Source organism: Rutilus rutilus (assembly GCF_951802725.1).
Source record: "Rutilus rutilus genome assembly, chromosome: 7".
Lineage (NCBI taxonomy): Eukaryota > Metazoa > Chordata > Actinopteri > Cypriniformes > Leuciscidae > Rutilus > Rutilus rutilus.
Window position 1 is genome coordinate 16,327,349 of NC_140221.1, and position 20,679 is coordinate 16,348,027.

Sequence of the window (20,679 nt, forward strand, 5' to 3'; positions counted from 1 at the left end):
ACATTTCGGCATGATCAATCGTAAGTATCAAAATACAGTCGTTAAGTGTATCCCCGGCTTTGTGCGTGATGCAACCAGATTTTACAATCGGTTAAGATTTAAAAACTCCTGTAGTCTGAGTTTGGCTTTAATGATGAGAGATTTTTCATTGTGGGTTTAGAATGTTAAGGGTAAAGCTGTCTCCTATCCCATCTTAAATGTCCAGATTATAAATGAACTATAAGTGATCCATCCATAAATTGACTGCATTATTTTTGCATTTGCATTTGGTGGTGGTAGTGATGCAAAAATTATATCTCAGGTGGTCATGTTTAATTTCCAACAGTTTCTTCACCTTTATGTGACTAACTTATTACGGCACCTTCAAAATATTTGATCATACAGAAAATATTGTAACATACTGTAAGTATTTAGTCATGTTAAATTATCATTTATATAAAAAAAAATCTCATCATCTCATTACATTTTAACATGTCTTTTTCATGTGGATTTTAAACAGATGTTTAGAAAAATAACCTTTATTTTTAAATAAAAAGTGCATGAATCAAATATGATTGTCTTTTAGCATGTAGATATTGGTCATAAGTCATAACATTTACTTTGCAATTTAAGATTACTCAGTGATCACAGTTTGGTTAAAAAAAGAAAATCAAGCAACAGAAGAAAAACAAAGAAAAAAGATTGATTGAAAAGAAAAAAAGGACAAATGAAAGAACTAAGAATAAATGCATTTCAGAACAAGGGCATTGATCTCTTAAAGAGTGATGGACATCGGGTTATTGAAACTATTAATAAGTAAATGAGTGTCAAGATTAGAGAACTACACTAGATAACTTGAACCTCTTCTACACGTTACATAAGAGCGCACTTCTCCTCAGCCTTGGATTTCATCTCCACGAATGTGGCCTGAGCCTTTTCTTTGATCTGATCCATATCCATGTTCTGAAGGTTCTGCATTTGATCCATGATGGATTCCTTTTCCTCCTCCGGTGGCGCCTCTCCATCCACCATCTTGAGCAGTTCTTCTGGCACGTCAATGTCGTCTCCGGCCTGCTGAATCATAATCTCGTCCTGTTCGCTCTGGGGAAAAAAACATCAGCAGGTCAATCAATCCTAAATTGAAAAGGATAATATACTCCAAACACATAAGTGGTGACACTACGCTTTTTAGTTACTTCAATAATTATAATGGTAACACTTTATTTTACAGTTTAATTGTTACATGTAGTCACTATAGTAATAACTATAGATTATGCATAATTACATGCAATTAACCCTAAACCAAACCCGGTAACACTATTTTACAGTGTCCTTGTGTGCTTCATGTACTTACCATAGTAATAAAAATAAATTATGCATAATTACATGCAACTAACCCTCAACCAAATCCTTATCCTACCCTAACCCTATAGTAAGTACATGTAGTTGCTTAATATTACTCAGTACTTAAATATATAATTACACTGTAACAATGACATCTTAAAATAAAGTTTAACCCTTTATTTAAAGGTGTCAGTATCACAGTGTAATTATACGTTTAAGTACTGAGTAATAATAATTTATTACATGTACTTACTATAGGGTTAGGATGATGGTTTGGGGTTACACTCTATTTTAAGGTGTCGTTGTTACAGTGTAATTACATATTTAAGTACTGAGTAATATTAAGCAACTACATGTACTTACTATAGGGTTAGGGTAGGATTTGGTTGAGGGTTAGTTGCAAGTAATTATGCATAATTTACTGTTATTACTATGGTAAGTACATGTAACATATGTAACAAGGACACTGTAAAATAAAGTGTAACCATGATAACATTGTCTCTCAAAATAATAATGGTCATTTAATACCCATTGGGGCGCCTGTCTTGAAAAACCTGGATATATGAGGTAGCCTAATCATAAAAGACCGATTTATACAACTGGAAAGGCCATGCAAATTAATAAAATTAATAAAAAAATAAAATTAATAAAACTTATACCTCCCTTGGCATTTTTGTAAATTTTCCCTAGGGAGTCAGACTTCTCTAAAGATGATTTCTAGTATAACCATTCTTCTTTAATGAATCTTCATTTCAACAGATGTCAGTCGACATGAAATCTCGCAGCAATTCGTAATTATTTTACGTTTTTGGCAAATTGGCGGGTAGGTTTAGGGGCAGGTTTAGGGGCAGGGTTAGGGGTGGCCTTTCATTCACATCAAATTGCCACCTCGTACAAGTTACGTTTTCCTGTGAGATCAGGTTAGAATCACAGCAGTGCTTTTAAAGCTCAGTTTAGAGAATCACTGCGGGTGGTTAAGCCTTATTCATCCAAAGTGACTATTTTAGTCTTACCATTTTATGACTTAATCTCCTGCCACAAATCTGCAATGGAAGCTTTCACACACGTGACAGGTTAACCATCTTTTCAAACTGATGCTATTAATGTGCTGCTTACAGTCAGTCGGGGACAGGAATAACTCAATTAAGGCAAGACTCCTCAGGTGAATAGGATTAAAAAAATAATAATACTAACAGATATCTCCATACGTCTTCAGGTGATTTATTACATTAAGAATTTGACCCTTTTTTTTTTTTTTTTACATTACAAATTTTCTTAAATGATATGTTTAAATATCCAAATGTGGGATTATCTAATTAAATATGCACTCATTTGCATACATTTCCAGAACATAAGCCAGGTTCAAAATTCTTGTTTCATTCCGTTGACATGTTTTTACGAAGGGGATTTTTGGATATACTCACTATATTTTTAGGAATAAAATGTTTTATACATTTAATATGGATAGGAATAAAACTATAAAGTTTTGTGTATGTAGTTTCTGTAGTGTTCTGCCTTAAGCATCATTGAGAAGGATTCCTGGATTATCTGCGTCTGCATGGGACTCTCACCTTTGGAATTCGATATTTGTCTCTTAAACAAGTCCTCAAACAAGCCCTTTCTGCTTTTTTTGTAGAATATTCTGCATCTCTCTCCATCCTTGATTGATCACAGAGAACAGGAATATAAAAGAACAGCAAAGACACCAGTTGCATTCAACAACAGAGCATCATACCTCACATTTACCATGCATTTACCATGTAGTTTCTTTCACAGCTCAACCAATGTAATGCTTGTAATGTTTGGAAGGGTAGTTATATTTGATACTCAATGAGTTTATAAACCATGTCACAAATGCAGTAAGAGTTTAATTTCTAACCCAATGTTCTTTAAAAGAGATTCAAACTTACTTTTCCTCCACCACCTGCTTCTGATACTCCTCATATTCCTCCCTGGACATTCCATCATGAGACATTTTGCTAGTTGTTCCTGCTTCTTCACCTGGCTGATCACAATGAATGTGAACTGATGATCTTTGCAAAAGAAAGATGCACTTCTCCTTTCCTTTTTTTTTCCTGAATCAAGCTTCGTTCTAGCTCCAGGATTGGTCTATCAGAGTAAATCCAATGAGAGGCTTTTCTGAGCAAGAGCCCTGCAGACAAGTTGCATCACCAAGAACATCCTGATTCCTGACAATGACCCAGGCCAAAAAAAGAGTAACAATATTCTGCCAAATTCCATCAGCTCGTCTGAGGCCTCTATTTCCATTGCCAGAAATGATTAATCATTTGCTCAATATTTACAACTTTGTCAAGGCCTTGCAGAAAAAACTTTCACAATTTTTTTTACTTTTTGTGCCAGACAGTTTCAGGGATTTATTTATGTTTGTTTGTATGTATGTATTTATTTATTTATGATGAATGCTAATAATAATTACAGGTGCATCTGCAATCATTAATTATTGTTAAATAAGAATAAATATATATATATATATATACAGTGCTATGCATACATTTAGACACCCATGCTAAAGTTGACTAAAAAGAGGAATAAAAAATCATCTTTTGGAAATTGAACTTAATGCCTTAATTAAAAAAATTAGGAAAAATCCAACCTTTAAGGACACCAATTTTCTTTGTGAATGAATAATGTATCGTAAATAAATAAATGTTCTTCCTTAAAATACAGGGTGCATAAGTCTGGACACCCCTATGTTAAATTCCCATAGAGGCAGGCAGATTTTTATTTTTAAAGGCCAGTTACTTCATGGATCCAGGATACTATGCATCCTGATAAAGTTCCTTCACCATACCTAAAGTAGCCTTCACCATACCTAGAGATTGGCATGGAGTACTTTCCATAAGATCATCTCTCAATGCAAATCAAACCAGCTATTAGGCTAACTGAAATAAAACCATGCCAATCTCTAGGTATGGTGAAGGCTATGTGATGATGTGGGGCTATTTTAACATTTAACATTTATTTATTTATGATACATTATTCATTCACAAAGAAAATTGGTGTCCTTAAAGGTTGGATTTTTCCTAATTTTTTTTAATAAGGCATTAAGTTCAATTTCCAAAAGATGATTTTTTATTCCTCTTTTTAGTCAACTTTAGCATGGGTGTCTAAACTTATGCATAGCACTGTATATATATATATACACTCACCTAAAGGATTATTAGGAACACCATACTAATACAGTGTTACTGGACATGGTGCTGGATTGCTTTTTAATTACTGTAAGTTTTCAGCAGTTGTCTTGGCTTTCCATGCCTTTTTGCGCCTCCCTTTCTTCATGTGTTCAATACTTTTTCCCTGTGTCATTTCACATTATTACACATAACTTAATTTCTGAACTTATTTTTGTTTGTTTCTTTGTATGTATGGCTTACTTGGGTTGTTACCAACATCTGGTGAAAAATTTCATGTCAATAGCACCTTTGGAAATATATTTACTGAGAAAAATGATGACGTGTTCAATACTTATTTACCCCTCTGTATATATACATATATATATATTTTTTTTTGTTATATTGTTATATATTGTTTATATTGTTGTTGTTGCTATTATTATTATTTCCATCCAAAAAAGCCTTTCTCAGAAAATTTTATTATTTGTGTGGGGCATTCTCATGAAAAATATATTTATTTATTTATTTATTTATTTATTTATTTATTACATTTGCATCTAAATTGATTATTGTTAAATAGTAATACAAATAAATTATTATTATTATTATTATTGCTGCTGCTGCTGCTATTATTAGTCCCAAAGCACCTTTTTCATCAAATTTGATTATTTGTGTGGGACACTTACAGGAAATTATTTGTTTGTTTGCTTGTTATAATACTACTTATTACAGTTGCCTTTGCAATAATTAATTATTGATAAATATGAATAATAATTATAACAACAGCAATAATAAATGTATATTATTATTACAATTTATATCTGATCTAATACCGTAAATCATGAAAGTGTGATTACAGTCATGCAAAGTCTAATAATAATTAGTTTAGTTTCTACATTGCCTAAAAATTAAGCTCTACATTATTTTAATTACATCACTGTAAGTATGGATTTTATATACTTATAAACATGTTTTGTTCCAACCCAGATCCATTCAAAATATGAATTCAGAATATATATATTTTTTAAATAAATACTGTTTGTTCCCCTATAACAGAGTTGAACTACTGATCTTCCAGTGTAAGTGTACATTTACATTTACATTTAGTCATTTAGCAGACGCTTTTATCCAAAGCGACTTACAAATCAGGACTAAATTAAGCGAGTCATCATGAAGAGGCAAAAGACAACAACAACGCAAGAAGTGTTCAGAATACGAAGTTCAGGCATTATTCAGAGTAGCATAAGCATGATAAGTGGGATTTTAAGGGAAAGGTTTTTTTTTTTTTTTTTTTTTTTTTTTTTTTATGAGTTTAGGTGCTCATGGAAGAGATGGGTTTTCAGCTGTTTTTTTAATGTTGTCAGGGATTCAGCATTCCGGATGAGGGTGGGGAGAGTGTTCCACCAGCATGGAACTGTGAATGAGAATGATCTGGAAAGTGATTTTGTGGCTTTCTGTGATGGAACCACGAGACGTCGCTCGTTGATTGATCGTAGGCGTCTGGTGGGGATGTAGGCTCGTAGGAGTGAGTGAAGGTAGGAGGGAGCTGAGCGTGTGATAGATCTGTAAGCAAGCGTCAATGCCTTGAACTTGATGCGAGCAGCGAGAGGTAGCCAGTGCAGAGAGATTAACAGAGGGGTGACGTGGGCCCTCTTGGGCTCGTTGAAGACAAGACGAGCTGCAGCATTCTGGATCATCTGAAGAGGTTTGGTAGCACATGCTGGAAGTCCGGCCAGAAGAGCATTGCAGTAGTCAAGCCTAGAAATGACCAGGGCCTGGACGAGGAGTTGTGTTGCGTGCTCAGTGTATACAATGAAATTCTGATTGTAAGATCAATTGTGCTGTTTGAACCATATGCTTAAACAAATAAAATGGTATTGCTCCTTTAAATATGTCAAGAAATGTTGAACGTGGTAAAAGTCACAGCATAACAGTATTGAACAGAAAGTACAGAAAGAGAAGGGGGGGGGGGTCATATATTATGGATAAATAAATAAATATTTGTAATATTATTTGTTCATTATTTAATATATGAATAATACATTATTATTCATATATTGAACGAAAATTCAATATATGAATTTCCCCCCTCCCCTCTATTTTCATTGGTCCACTGGATGATTAGGTAATTCATTGATTCATTAGGTCAGGTGGGATAATTCATTATGCTGATATATAAGTTGTATTTAGTAGTATATTTGCTGTTTGCCTGACGAAGACCTTGTGGTCTGGTCGAAACATTTCGAGTTAATGAATAGCAGTGTGCCAGTTGTTTTGTATTGTATTTAAACACTGAGATGTGCCAGCAGTTCACAGTGTCTGCTCCATCTCAATAGAGGGTGATGTTACAGGCTCTCCTATCATCTGATCAGGCAGTGCCGTGGCCACCTCCTGACTAATTTAAAGCAGGAAGCTGCAAGCATACACCAGTCTTGCCAAGTCACCATAGCAGCAGTAAAGATGGGTGAAGGGAGGGGGGGTTGTTGTCCCTGGGGACCTGCTTCCGAAAAGACGACGCACCAGTAAAGATGCCTCGCACACAGCAGAGCTGCAGGGAAGGAGCGCTCTTCTCCATGGCTAATGTCATGCTTCTCATCTTACTTCTTCTCTACTGTGATGGGATGAACACAGGTTTGGCACGTCTGCTTCTTAGTCTAGTGTAACATTAGGGCAGCGTTATGTTATTTTCAAGCTTTGACATTATGACCTTGCTATCCGTAAGACTGAAATGAAGTTCTCTCGACTTTTATTCCAGTGTTTCTAGGGGATGTTAAAGTAATTGCACTATTCCTGAATTTGCACTTTTTATTGTTCAATAAGCTGAGGCTTATTATAGTAATGCAAATCTCATTTAACCTTGACTAGGCCTGTCTCTCAAGTAGAAGTGAGTTAGCAACATTTGACATTTGAATGTGACACATTGTCTTTTTTTCCCCAGAGACAACCTCTTCCCCAGAGTCTGGTCCTGTAATCACAACCAAAAAAGCGGCATCTAAAGGTACGGTTACCCTGTCATATCTTATTAGCCAACACAAGCATGCATTTGACATCAACGGATGTATTTAAAAGTGTACAAATGATAAAATACAAATTTAGTCATCATAATTAGCTGAATTTACTTTACATAATTGCAATGAAGAGGTTTGTTTTGCTGATGTTTTGGCATACAGGTCAAAGTCAAGTCATTATTGAGGAGCTTACAATCCTGACACCCCAATATATAGAGCTTTTATGTAACTTAACTGATTTACCAAATAACCCCCTGTACATTACTGGCTATTGGACTAAAGATGGACAAGAAATTGAAAAGTCTGAAGAAACTGTAACTAGAAACAATGAACAGTATATTCTTAAAAGGACGTAAGTGGATGTCTATTTACACACAATGATTATGTGTCATTTCTATTAAATGTGGAATTAATGCAGAAGTAAACAAGAAATTCAGTATTACTAAACAATGACTTGAGACTGCTCTAAGTTGTTTAACCTTCCTTCATAGTTTCCGTATACAGACCAGAGACCTGGGAAATTATTCATGCGTCTTCAGAGAAAATGAGGCACAAGTAACATTTGTTTTAGATGGTATGTTTATCCTTTTATGCACATCTCGGAATGGTTTTCATATTTGTCATTGTTGGAGATTTTGCCGGATAAACTGATGCATTGTGCTTTTCCTCAAGTTCCGGTAATGAAAGACAAAAGAGTCAAGCCGATAGTGAGCTACATTGGAGATTCAGTTGTACTCGAGTGTAAACTCAAACACACACCAAACACATGGAACTGGTACAAGGCAAACAACACTGAAAAGGTGAATCAGAAATGCGGAACGTGGGATTGATTATTACCACACAATAAAAGGCTTATTCATATACAGTGTTATTTTATATACTATTATAGTATCTATTCATATTTTGAATTAGCTTTTATTTTTATAATTTTCGTTTTAGTTTTAGGGAATTTAGTTATGCACTTTTTGTCATTTTTATTCGTTTTTTTTGTTATTTTTTATGGATACACTATTTTTCCCAAGAAAGTACTGGTAATATAAGGTAACTACATGGGTTAAGGTTCAGTTTAGGAGTAGGTTCAGGGTTAGTACCTAGTTATAACACAGTTGTTGTAATTGATATAAGTACATCGTATGAACATGACTGTAAAATAAAATGCTACCATCTTTATTTAATTTTTAGTCAGTTTTGTTAACATTAGTTCACTACATTAAGCAAACATGTATTAACAATGAAAAATGCTTCTAAAGCATTTATTAAATTCAGTTCACGTTAATTTTAAAGTTTTAAATTAGTACATTTTAAAATTTACTAATACATTTTTTTAAATAAAAAGTTGTATGTTTTTTATTTTAATATTTTTTAATGGTCCTGGGCTAACATTAACTGTAAACAATTACAGTTGTATTGTTCATTGTTACTGTTAGTTCATTAAATAATGTTAAAGGGAGGTTTGGAACAACTTGAGGGTGAGTAAATGATGACAGAATTTTCTTTCTTTTTTTGGGTGAACTATCCCTTTAAGTAATTGGACCTTATTTGACAGGTTTACCAAGGCAGCATTTCTTTTCATCTAATATTTATATTTCATCTTATTTCATCTTTATTTCAGTTAGTTAAAACAATTTTTTAGGTGTATTTTAAGTTTTAGTTAACAATAACACTGTTCATAGCAATATTTTTCTCCTCACAGGTGTTCATCAATGTCACTGCAAACCCTCTGAACTACAAGATCCTTAATAATGGAACTAAATCAAAACTGACTGTACTGAATCTGACCGAGGAAGATTCTGGAAAGTACATCTGCAGTGCCGAGTTTGACATCAAAGCCAGCGAGTCGTATGTGGAGCTGAAGGTCATGTCGTACACTGAGCCTCTCAAACCCTTCATAGCCATAGTGGTTGAAGTCATTGTCCTGGTCACACTGATTTTGCTTTGGGAAAAATGCAACAAGCCGCAACAGAGCAACTCTTCTGGAGGAGGTACAGTAATACTTCAACGATTAATAGGAAGATCGTCGTTCATTTTATAAAGAGCTGTCACTAATGTAAATTCTCTGCAAATTTTCCTTTCTCAGAGAATGATGTCTACTCTGAACAAACCAGAAAACTGTAAGTGTATTTTCAGATCAGTTCACTGAAGCCTGATGGTAAAATAGCTCGACTTGTTTGGAGTTTTTTCAGACATTGTTAGTGATGGTGCTGATTTCTGTTCTAGCACTCATGATGACAGCAATGGATCGGAGAACACGGCAAGACAAAGAAAACTGGAGCGTTGAGATTTTCATGAAATCAGATGAAAGAGCAGCGTGTGATTATATAAAACATTTTTATTCTGCTTTTTAATTCTTGTGGTTTGAATCACATAAGCAATAAGGTTTTTTTGTCTGTCACAGAAATATCCTATATCATATATATTTACATTCCTAATATTGAATGTTTTAAAACAGCATGTTTTCATACTTCAACATAGTGCTATTGTAAAAGTTTCAGGGCTCATATGACCTATTTTGGACATAATAAAGGTCAACTAAATTCCTGAAGGCTTTATTTAAGGGTTAGATCACTTTATATGATGAACATGCTTTAGGCTTTTATTCAAATAACATTTATCACCGCACATTCATAGAGGTCAATGGAAGCTCAGCTGTGCTTGTTTGACAAGCGAGGACCAATAGGGTTTGTTCATCATGTAAAGTGATTGTCTCTTCAGAAGACTGGATTACTTTTATGATGTCTTTTTTGCACTTTGTGAAAGTTTTGGTTGTGTGGGCTTTCAATGGAAGGATTATTAATTAATATTAATTTGCCTTTCAAAGATAAAAGTCTTATGGTTTTGGAACACCATGAAGGTGGCTTGTTTAGTCAGGGACACTTAATATTCAGCAATATTACTGATTTGAATGCACTGACACTATCGGATGAAAACTGAACTGAGCTGGGCTACGTTTCCCAAAAGCATCGTAAGCCTAAGTTGATCATAGAGACCATTGGTGGCAATTGTTCTACGATCAACTTAAGCTTAAGGTGCTTTTGGGAAACACAGCAGAACTGCTTTATAGATGAATTGATCTGATTTCATATTTGATGTACAACACTGAACTGATTAATAACTGTTTACTATTGTCTTTTTAGAGCTGCTTAACAGCAGAGTTGAATTCTGCTTGCATCATTGAATCGTTATTTTCCTGTTATCACTGTAAAGCTGCTTTGAAACAATCTGCATTGTATAAAGCACTATAGAAATAAAGGTGAATTGACTCCGAAACGAAATCTTCTTTAAACATCATACTTGAATGAAGACAAAAACTGCGCAGCTGTATATATTATGTTTATTGACACACACAGAACAATCCTATCATATATCCACGCTTCAGCGTTCTCACTGTGGTTTGTTCAACAGAAACTGCAGCATCAGTCTCAGGACTGCATCATTCCAGCCCACTATGTCTCCGTCTGTGACTCTCTCATACAAGCGCATGCTTTCTGTGCCCCAGCATAAGTTCTTCCTGGCATTGTTGCCATCAGCCCTTGGACTCAGAGCCAAAGTATTGAGCTGATAGCAGAAAAATGAGAAGAACTGCCCATCTGTGATGACAGCCTGAGACACAAACGGCCTGCTCACGTCCTCTTCACTCCAAAAGCCTTGGCAGAACAAAACGCATTTAGTTAAGGAAGAAATACTTTTTTTTTGTTTATAATAGAGATCACGATTCTGCACGGACAACTAAATATGTTATTACTAGAGGTTCTGACAAAATGTTAATTGCTATAGTCCATTTAAAAAATGAATTATTATTTTTAATCCGTTTGAATAAATGATTCAATGACTCGCTCATATTCATTACTGGATGAATCAGTGTTTTTGAACGAATCTCTGGAATTAATGATTCAATGACAAACAGTCACTTGTCGCCACCTACTGGTGTAACCCTGTAATTGATACAATCTTCATTAGAAGTGTCAAGTTTATTTCAAAAGGTGAGTTACTGATGCAGATTTGAATGTTTCGCTGTGATTGTCAAAGGTTTAAAAGACATGGCCGAATCATTGTTATTGAGGATAGGATCATGAGGGTGTTTGAATCGGGTTTGCAATATTTTAACGATTAATTGTGCAGCTCTAGTTTATTTTAACCTGCGCTCAGGACAATTCTGGCATTATTAATAAAAATGTCCCCCCAAAATATCCAAACACTAACCTTGATACATAGCCTGTGCCCCTGTCCATGCAAACAGGCTGGCAATACCGTTAGCTCTTAGTGACACCTCGACTTGATCAGAGAGGCCTCTCTTGCTCATTTTGTCCCTGCGAAACCTATCCGGGACCATGTGAAACTGTGTGTGGCCGTAGCAGCATGGATCTTCCAGTTTGGCGCCTGTGGAGTAAAACAACATGCACATACTTTCAGCATAATGAATTTAAATTCAAAACTAATAGTTCATTTTTCATGTACCACTGGCCATAGGGAGGCTGTGCAATTACAGCAGTGGGTCCAAGCTGGTTTGTACCTCAGGTCTAACAAATAGGCTAAAAGTGTTTATTATATATATATAACCAAACTTGAATAATTTTTTAAAGATTCATTGGGACCCCCTGGAAGTTTGCAGAGGACCCTTAGAGGCCCCAGCACTCGGTTGAGAACTACTACACTACAGTGATTTTTCTACAGGTAGTGATGGGAAAAACGAAGCCAAAGAGCTCAGTTCTTTGTGGAGAAAGCAAAACAAGATCAGAGGCACAAGATCATCCAAGATGAAGGAGAGGCCCAGGCAGCCTAAATGTTAGAGGAGGCATCAGTCATTCATTCAATGAGTGAAAAAGAAAGACTGAAAATGAGGTTACGATCTTAAGCTTTTTCGAAACTTTGAACCAATTTCTTTGCAAAATTATTCAGTTTCAAAGAGCTTGAAACGCCACACAATGGTGACCCCTGCTGGTCAGAACAGTGGGAATGCAGCAAACATGCATAAAACACCTTTTACAAATCAATTGCAAATGTTTTATTGAAGGTGTAGTCAATTAAACAATTAAAGGTCCCATTCCATGGATTATTTTTATTATTTTATCATGTTTCCAGGGGTGCCCTTATAATGTTAGTATGTTTTTTAGATCAAAAATTGTTATAATTTAGAAATAAAAGGCATATTTCCTAGCCTGATTTCATTCCCTGGTTTGAACACTCTGTTTGAAGGGGCGTGTCTGCTGAGAGACTTCAGTGTAAACGCCCTCTGCTGTGATTGGCTGAAATGCTTGCATATGAAATATCTGGCATTACATGTGGAACTATCTGGAAAACTTTTACTATTACAGCTATTATACATTTTTACTATTACAGCTATCGGGATTAATGAATCGTGAGAAGTTTTTTAAGTATTTAGATCTCTTTCAATCACATAAAAAATTGCAGTGACGAGCATTGAGCAGATGACAGCCTGTTGATCGCGTGAAAAAAGATCTTATCATTGCAACGCGGTTACTGCACTCACTAATGATTTCACCAATGCAAACATGAGGCATATAAATACAGTAAGAGCTTCGTTGTGCAGTGTAACAGCGTCATTGATTTCATAACGAGTGTTGGCAAGTGTCCATATAAACTCGCGCTGTGTGATTGACAGCTTGGACGATTGGAAAGGGATTGTTCTTTGATCGCGTTCTGTATATTAATCACAGTTTAAGTTAGATTATTTTCATCCTACTAAGAGAAACGATGTGAAGTTGATCGCTACTTCCATATTAAATCACTACTTGTACTTACCGCTTGCTGGAATATAGTTGAAATTGTCCCCTTCGTCAGTATGAAACGCTGAGAGAAGTCTGCTTGATATTATTCCAGGTTAGAAAAACAGTCCGTGGTGAAATGGACAGAACAAACTAGCAACTTCGAATTAAACTTTTGCGGTATCCGATTATAGATAAACATCAACCATCTGTTGACATTTCGCCATCAATACGCCTGTGTTCCTGTGGGCGGAGGTTAGTCTAAACACGGTTCTGGTGATGTCACTAATGACGGAAGTAGAGGGGTGTAGTCCAATCGAGCCGTTTTTTGTAGTCAACTTCTGTTAAATAAAATATCTCGCTTGGCATTGAACTTTGAGCTTTATAATTTTACAGATATTATTTATACTCTAACAACAACATTACACACTAACTAAAGTTTGAAACATGGGATCACGTAGAACGGGACCTTTAACAAATCATCTAATACCATTAAAGTGTCTTTTTAATGTGTTATTGTAGGGTTTGTTTTATGGAGCGCTTCATTAATCAGACCAATTAGAGACTTTTAACTACAACTATTCCTTTTTATTTTACAATTGTGTAATAAATTTTTTTTATAAAATTGCTCAAAGATCAGGTAAAAGTTATATAGACACGGGTTCACAGAGACCATCGCCCTCTAGAGGTGGACCATTGAAATTGTGAAACATTTTGAAGCAGTGATGTAAGGATGTCTCAAAATCATGTATTTTTTATTGTATTTTTTTATGTATAATAGTGAACACTCTTTCACTATGTAATTAGTTATTTAGACTAAATATAAATCCTTTACAGTAACCAAGCAACATAGGAAGCTTTTCCATTCATATAAAATGTACAACATCCAATTAGAATTTAGAGTTACAATTATCTATTGCATCATGGGATATCTGAAGACAAAAAACTGGGAACAGACTAGTGTTGTAAATGTTAACTAAAACTATGAAAAATCATTTTAATCGAAAGAAAGCTGAAAGAAAATATAAACAGATGAAAACAAACTTTTGGCAACTAAATAAAATAAAAATGAGTATTACTATAATATTACATATATACTAAAATAAGACTAGAACAGACCCACCTATGAAGATGTTGTTGTCATACTGTCTCCTGAACAAGGGGAGCCGGTCTGGAGCCAAACTGATGACAGGAACTTCAGCGGAGATCTCTGCCTCAAGAGGAACAAACTGCAGGAAATGACATCACTCTTAAGTACATATCATACATTAATGCTATTCCTCCAAAATGTTGCATGACAACAGCACTTACCACAGACTTTGTTAAAGTTACAGTTTAAACAATGCCATCATTTAAATTTGCATAAATGATATTCATCATAATCATAATGGGAGTATGTTTCCTACCTCAGGAAGTTGTTGTGGGATTCTGATCTGACTGTGAGGTTTGTCATCAATCTGGAATCTCATCGGCTCGATCCGTCCACTCCTGTGTCCTGCTGGAATAGTCCTTTCTCCCCGTAACCAGTAATAGTTGACTTGAGGATCAAAATCTTCACAAAATAATAAAAAATATATATAAATAAGAAATTAAATTACACCAGAATGACCAAAAAAAAACACTATATACTTTAAAGCCAGCATGAAACGGAAGTCTTCTCTTCCCTATTGTGATTTATATCCGAGTGAAATGGCTTCTCGAACAAGAAAGAAATGTAGGGTGGGACTTGATTTTGTCCATCTGTATTTGATTGGATCTTTGGATTGTTGTGGTTTGCTATGGACCAGATTGCGAGCAGCGCCACGACAGGTATGAAAGAGAGGCTGTGAGGAATACACTTACCGGGTTTTCAATGGCATCTGCTGTAAAAGCTATATAAAGCTCTAAGATCACTTATTTTCCACTGATCATGTTGTCTGGAGTTTTTTGTTTACTGACATTTCTTGGAAAGATTTTTGCACTGTTTTGTCAGCAGAACAATCCAAAACACATTAAATAACAGTACCCACTGAAGAGATGCATGTCTATTAGGGTTGCGCGATATGCTCCATTTTCATATCGTCCTATCGTCAGCCTGTGAGATCGGCGATACACGATATTATCGTGAGGGGGGCGGGGCTTACTTATTTGATTATTAACTTGCTTATTTACTCATCAATTTGCTTGTTTTATTACTTCGTTTTAAATGAGAATCTTTTTCTATTTTGCTAGCAAAGGTGGAGTGTTTATTAATAGGCTAAATCAGGTTGTTTCCTGGTATTAGTGAGGTAAAAAAAAAGATCCTAATCATTCTTGTATCTGACCATTCTTGTATATTTCAACATGTCAGCGGGAAATTTACGGACACACATGATCCCCTCATGCCGTTACCTCTGTAGGCTGCTTCTGCACGAGATCATGAGAACACGTTTTAATTTATTGGGTCAAGAAAGAGTCGGAGTCTGCGATATGTCCTCCGACCAGTGCTCTCTCTGTCTGGATGCACTTCACTTATGCGCACCGCACTTCAATAAACCGAAATAACGCGGGTTTTAAATGCCGGGAGAAATCAGAGGCAAAAATCTAAAAGTCGATCGGTACTTACTTATGACTTGACTCTGATAAAGGAAAATGGGTTAATCCGTTTACATGACCACATGCATTGTCAGTTTATTCAGCATAATCGAGTTAATAACGTGCATGTAAACGCGCTCATTCCCTGAAAACGAAAGCAGAAACGGACTGCGCTTTCACTGCATTAACTGCGCGTTCTCTCAGAGACGACGGTGGATATAACGGTAGGCTACAGCATCTTAATTTACTGGCTTAATATTTCTCTTGTGGACTTACATTATTGACAGTGAAAAAAATAGAAGAATATTTCTTGTTAAACAAGTTTGAAGTTGCTTGTGATTTTCACAGGCAGAGTTTCACAGATGCTTCGTGTAGCCTACTAAAGACTTTATTAGGCCTAGGCGGCCTATATAATTTTATTGATATTATTATTATAATTAATATTTTGTAATTGTACTGTTTTTAGTGTTTTTACTGTCATTAAATATTTTGTTAATGTGCTATGGAAACAAAATACTGACGAACAACGATGCCGCGTCTTCATCTTGGCTCTGTATAAGAATGATGCGTCTGTTAAAACAAGCACTCTTGGCAATTTGTGAATGGATCACCTTGCAATTCAATTTCGTTGTGGGATGTAATTTTTTTCTGTTTTAAAAATATTTTCTTTGAGGAGTCCTCATACGCGCGCGTCGGTGACGTTGCATGTGTGGTTATGTGATGTCGCAAGTGTGGTTATGTGGTGAGATGTCGTTATGAATTTAGGCAAGGCAAATAATTGTAACTATACTAGCTTCATAATAATAATAATGATTTAATACATTAATAGGAAAACGAGCCAATTATCGTATTGATATCGTCAAAGGCATCTGCCATCGGCGATATCTCTGTCTATCGTCGATACACGATACTATCGTCTATCGGCACAACCCTAATGTCTATCCCTCACAGCCTCGCTTTCATTCAAAGATGGCGCTGCTGTGAAAAAGGGACAGACCCTTTCCAAAAAATGTGAATATCATGGAAAAGTTTATTTATTTCTATAGTTCCATTCAAAACGTTAAACTTATAGATTCAGGGCGTACAACTTAAACGATTTCAAGTATTTAGTTGTTTGTTTGTACATAATTTGGGCTTCCAGCTCATAAAACCCACGAAAACAGGATTTAAAAAAATTAGAATATTAGGCTACATGAAATCACACAGTAATTACACAGTGATACCATGGTTATTGAACCAGGTTTTGGTTCTTTTGGCAGTGTAGGCAGATGCAAATCCTGCTGGAAAATGAAGTCAGCATCTCCATAAAGCTTGTCTGCTGAAGGAAGCATGAAGTGCTCTGAAAATGGTAGACGACTGCGTTGAGTGGACAGCACAGTGGACCAACACTAGCCGATGACATGGCTCCCCAAACCAACACAGACTGTGGAAACTTCACACTGGACTTCAAGCATCTTGGATTGTGTGCCTCTCCATTCTTCCTCCAGACTCTGGGACCTTGGTTTCCAAATGAGATGCAAAATTTGCTCTCATCAGAAAAGAGGACTTTGGTCCACTGTGCTTTATTAAATCCAGAGTCAACGCAGCCGTCTACCAGGACATTTTCAGAGCACTTCATGCTGACTTCATTTTCCAGCAGGATTTGCACCTGCCCACACTGCCAAAAGAACCAAAGCTGGTTCAATGACCATGGCATCACTGTGTAACTACTGTGTGATTTCATGTAATATTCTAATTTTTTGAAATCCTGTTTTCGTGGGTTTTATGAGCTGGAAGCCCAAATTATGTACAAATAAACAACTAAATACTTGAAATCGTTTAAGTTGTGGGCCCTGAATCTATAATCTATGGAAGTTTAATGTTTTGAATGGAATTATGGAAATAAATAAACTTTTCCATGATATTCTAATTTTTTGGAAAGGGTCTGTATATTGCTGTGATGTCATGTGCCCCACCCTCATGCCAGTAAACACGTCATCAGAGAAGAGAAGTCGTTGCAAGAGGGAGGGGAAGACATTAATATAAGATTACAGGGCACGTTACTTAAAGTATGTGCACGGATAATCATTCATAACAAACACTGCATTATTCCATAAAAGACTGATTCCATTGTGACTTTAAACAATATGAAGAGAAATCTTACATTACTGAATGAGCAACCAGTATGTTGCAGTAAAGAGTAAACATGGAGGTCAAACTCACCTAAACTAGACAGACACAGCACGGGGTTTTCTTTGGCAGGAAGGTTTTTTAGAGCACAGACCATGTTCCTTAAAAATGGGGTGACGAATTGCTCTTGCTCTCTGTGGAGGAAAGTTCTCCCTTTCTTCAAGTACCAATGTTCTTGTAAGATGAAGCTGCAGACCACAGATCGCAACTCGGACAACACAGACTCATCAATCACCGGCGCGGAATGTTTTTCGGTGTATTTCTCTGGCAGACCGCTGAGATATGCGGTTTTGGTGTAGTGCTGGTACCATTTATCCGCGTTGAGAGCAAATGTCTGTGGATAAATCACGTACTTCTTGCGCTGAACGCGAGTGAGCGCGCGGATCTTCTCCTGGACGGGGCGCGCGCGCAGCTGCTCGAAGAACTCAGTGACCACGCGGCCCTTCGCTGACTTACTCTTCGCGGTCCGAGAGGGCAGAATGGGTGGATATAAACTCTTTGCTGTGGAGGCTTCAACTTGGACATTTCTGTTACAGACGAGGCGTGTTGATGTAGTGGAGAGAAAAGGATGCAAGGGCAACCTGCTGCAAGACGCCATGTTTTCCCCACGTGATCTGTAGAGTTATTCTTCTGTCATTCAGTGTCACTGTATGGTTTTCTACTGCCATCTGCTGGAGCGGGTGAGGCGAGAATAAAGGCTTGGTTTCACAGACAGCCAGTGTTTAGATTAAGCCAAGATTAGACCTTAGTTCAATTAGGACATTTAAGTAGCTTTTATAAACTTTCCTTAGAAAAAAATAAAGCATTACTGGTGTGAATCTTGAGACAACAATGGCTCTGAAATATTTTAAGATATGTCAGTGCAAGTTGCTCTCAGTTAAAACAGCTAAAACATACATTTTAGTCTGGGGCTATTTTAAGCCTTGTCTGTGAAACCAGGGGTAAATCTCGTATACACAAATTGTGTCCAGCAAATCATTATTTAAAAAGGTATAATATTGTATTTTCTGTAATAACTATCATGAAAACACCTTGTATTTATTTTGGCATTGTACTTATTTGGAATGAATAAATGGAAAATATTTATTTAATACATTTACTCACTTTCACAAATGCACGTTTATGTAGCTGTAGATGCAATATATAACTAATAACAAAGAAACTATAAAAAATATTTATTTTTTTATAGTTTTCTGTTATAAATGTATATGCATTTAGTATTTGCAATTGAACCAAAGTGCATTATGTTGTGTTTATTCAATAAAAATGTAGAAATCTCACGAAAATATGTAATGTTTGATCACATTTCATCTAAAAAAGTGTGAAAATAAAATCTGCGTAATGAAACCAATCTTTTTACTGTGAGTAGCTCGGCGACCTTTATTTTGAAATCCGCAGAACTTGAGCACCGGATGTAAACAAATCAGCAGCAGCAGCACATGAGAGTTGATCTTATATGGAACATGGACGCTGTTTGTCCTTAAACAGTGCAATGACAGCCCGCAGTATTTTACTAACCCGGCAAGTGTTGCCTCTTGGACATCATTTACGGCGTGCCTTACCCGTGAAGGTGCTTAAATTTATCTTTTGCACACTCCGTCAGTGTTTAAGTGCCGTGCCGTCTGTATATGCTCTGAATTTGAAGTGCGCCAAAGTCTACTGTAAGCTTGATTTAGGAGAGATGTTGTTGCTGAGGGTTTGTTTGTTTGCTTGTTTGTGTCAGAGCTTCTGCTCTTCCACGAGTGATGAGGTTCGCTTGGCAAAGGAGGCCAGCAAGAAGTATGGAAAACCGGAACCCACTATATTTTCTAAAATAATTGACAAAACTATTCCTGCAGTTATCATTTATGAAGATGAGAAGGTAAGTTACAGACCACAAATCTTTAGTAACTTTGATTAATATATTGTTAGGTAACATTTTGTGATTTATTTTATTTTATTATTATTACAGTTTATAAATGAATAGTTTGCATGTCAAATGTGTTTTGTTGCAGTGTCTGGCATTCAGAGATGTAAATCCTCAGGCTCCTGTTCATTTCCTGGTTATTCCAAGGATTCCCATTCCCAGGATCAGTGAAGCACACAATGATGATGCACAGGTTTATCTGCCCATATATATATATATATTATACATTTCTTGTCTTAGTAATTACAGAGTATGACACTCCTCTAAAATATTGATGTTTTTTCCACCCAGCTCCTGGGTCATCTCTTGATAGTGGCCAAAAACGTAGCAAAGAAAGAAGGACTGGATGAAGGGTACAGAGTTGGTGAGTGAAATAGCCTTTGTTTGAAATGGGTTCATTTAGCATCTATATTATCTTTATATCTGCAGTACTTTTAGTGCAGTACGCTATAATACCATGTCATTAGCTGTAATGTATGTAATAATTGCTTAATTATGTGTCATTATTATTTACAGTCATTAATGATGGAAAAAATGGGGCACAGTCCGTGTATCACCTTCACATTCATGTTCTTGGAGGACGGCAAATGAAATGGCCTCCAGGATAGATGGACCTACTGTCAGAATAAAAGTAATTTTCTGCATTTTTGGAGGAGATTACTGATCAAAAAAATTTTTTTTCAACTGTTGGATATTATAAAAAAAATGTTTGTCAGATAATGAGAGTGTGGGAAAATGTAATACTGTTACATTAAAACATTTTCACTGGATTTCAGTCTACAGTTGACGTTAATGAGCTGTTGAATAACCTGCATTTAGCTGGGTTGGGTTGACTTTACTATTGTTTACTATCAGTAATAAAA

The 20,679-nt window shown here is 35.9% G+C and overlaps 4 protein-coding genes across 5 annotated transcripts; 2 read left to right on the forward strand and 2 right to left on the reverse strand.

Annotated features, from left to right (window-relative positions):
• Window positions 1–294: 294 nt before the first annotated feature.
• On the reverse strand, window positions 295–3,514 carry cplx4b (complexin 4b). The gene is made up of 3 exons (XM_084414053.1): window positions 3,234–3,514; window positions 2,895–2,982; window positions 295–1,080 (listed from the first exon to the last, which is right to left on the reverse strand). Exons 1-3 carry the CDS (start codon window positions 3,296–3,298, stop codon window positions 853–855), a joined length of 381 nt encoding a protein of 126 aa, XP_084270179.1. The 5' UTR covers window positions 3,299–3,514; the 3' UTR covers window positions 295–852.
• A 3,370-nt stretch (window positions 3,515–6,884) lies between these two features.
• Window positions 6,885–10,734, forward strand: emb (embigin). Of its 2 annotated transcripts, none has more exons than XM_084414296.1 (8): window positions 6,885–7,088; window positions 7,396–7,455; window positions 7,748–7,817; window positions 7,957–8,039; window positions 8,138–8,265; window positions 9,159–9,447; window positions 9,543–9,576; window positions 9,683–10,729. In XM_084414296.1, the coding sequence occupies exons 1-8, from the start codon at window positions 6,986–6,988 to the stop codon at window positions 9,741–9,743; spliced, it is 828 nt and encodes a 275-aa protein (XP_084270422.1). In that variant the 5' UTR covers window positions 6,885–6,985; the 3' UTR covers window positions 9,744–10,729. The 2 variants fall into 2 exon arrangements, with proteins under 2 accessions (XP_084270422.1, XP_084270421.1); XM_084414295.1 differs by having other exon boundaries at window positions 6,886–7,088; window positions 7,628–7,817; window positions 9,683–10,734.
• Window positions 10,735–10,776: 42 nt separating this feature from the next.
• On the reverse strand, window positions 10,777–18,576 carry mrps30 (mitochondrial ribosomal protein S30). Its single transcript, XM_084414294.1, has 5 exons — window positions 17,944–18,576; window positions 14,595–14,740; window positions 14,312–14,417; window positions 11,666–11,842; window positions 10,777–11,109 (listed from the first exon to the last, which is right to left on the reverse strand). The coding sequence occupies exons 1-5, from the start codon at window positions 18,506–18,508 to the stop codon at window positions 10,847–10,849; spliced, it is 1,257 nt and encodes a 418-aa protein (XP_084270420.1). The 5' UTR covers window positions 18,509–18,576; the 3' UTR covers window positions 10,777–10,846.
• A 704-nt stretch (window positions 18,577–19,280) lies between these two features.
• hint2 (histidine triad nucleotide binding protein 2) lies at window positions 19,281–20,586 on the forward strand. Its single transcript, XM_084414300.1, has 5 exons — window positions 19,281–19,480; window positions 19,634–19,771; window positions 19,905–20,009; window positions 20,108–20,180; window positions 20,333–20,586. The coding sequence occupies exons 1-5, from the start codon at window positions 19,367–19,369 to the stop codon at window positions 20,422–20,424; spliced, it is 522 nt and encodes a 173-aa protein (XP_084270426.1). The 5' UTR covers window positions 19,281–19,366; the 3' UTR covers window positions 20,425–20,586.
• Window positions 20,587–20,679: the final 93 nt, after the last annotated feature.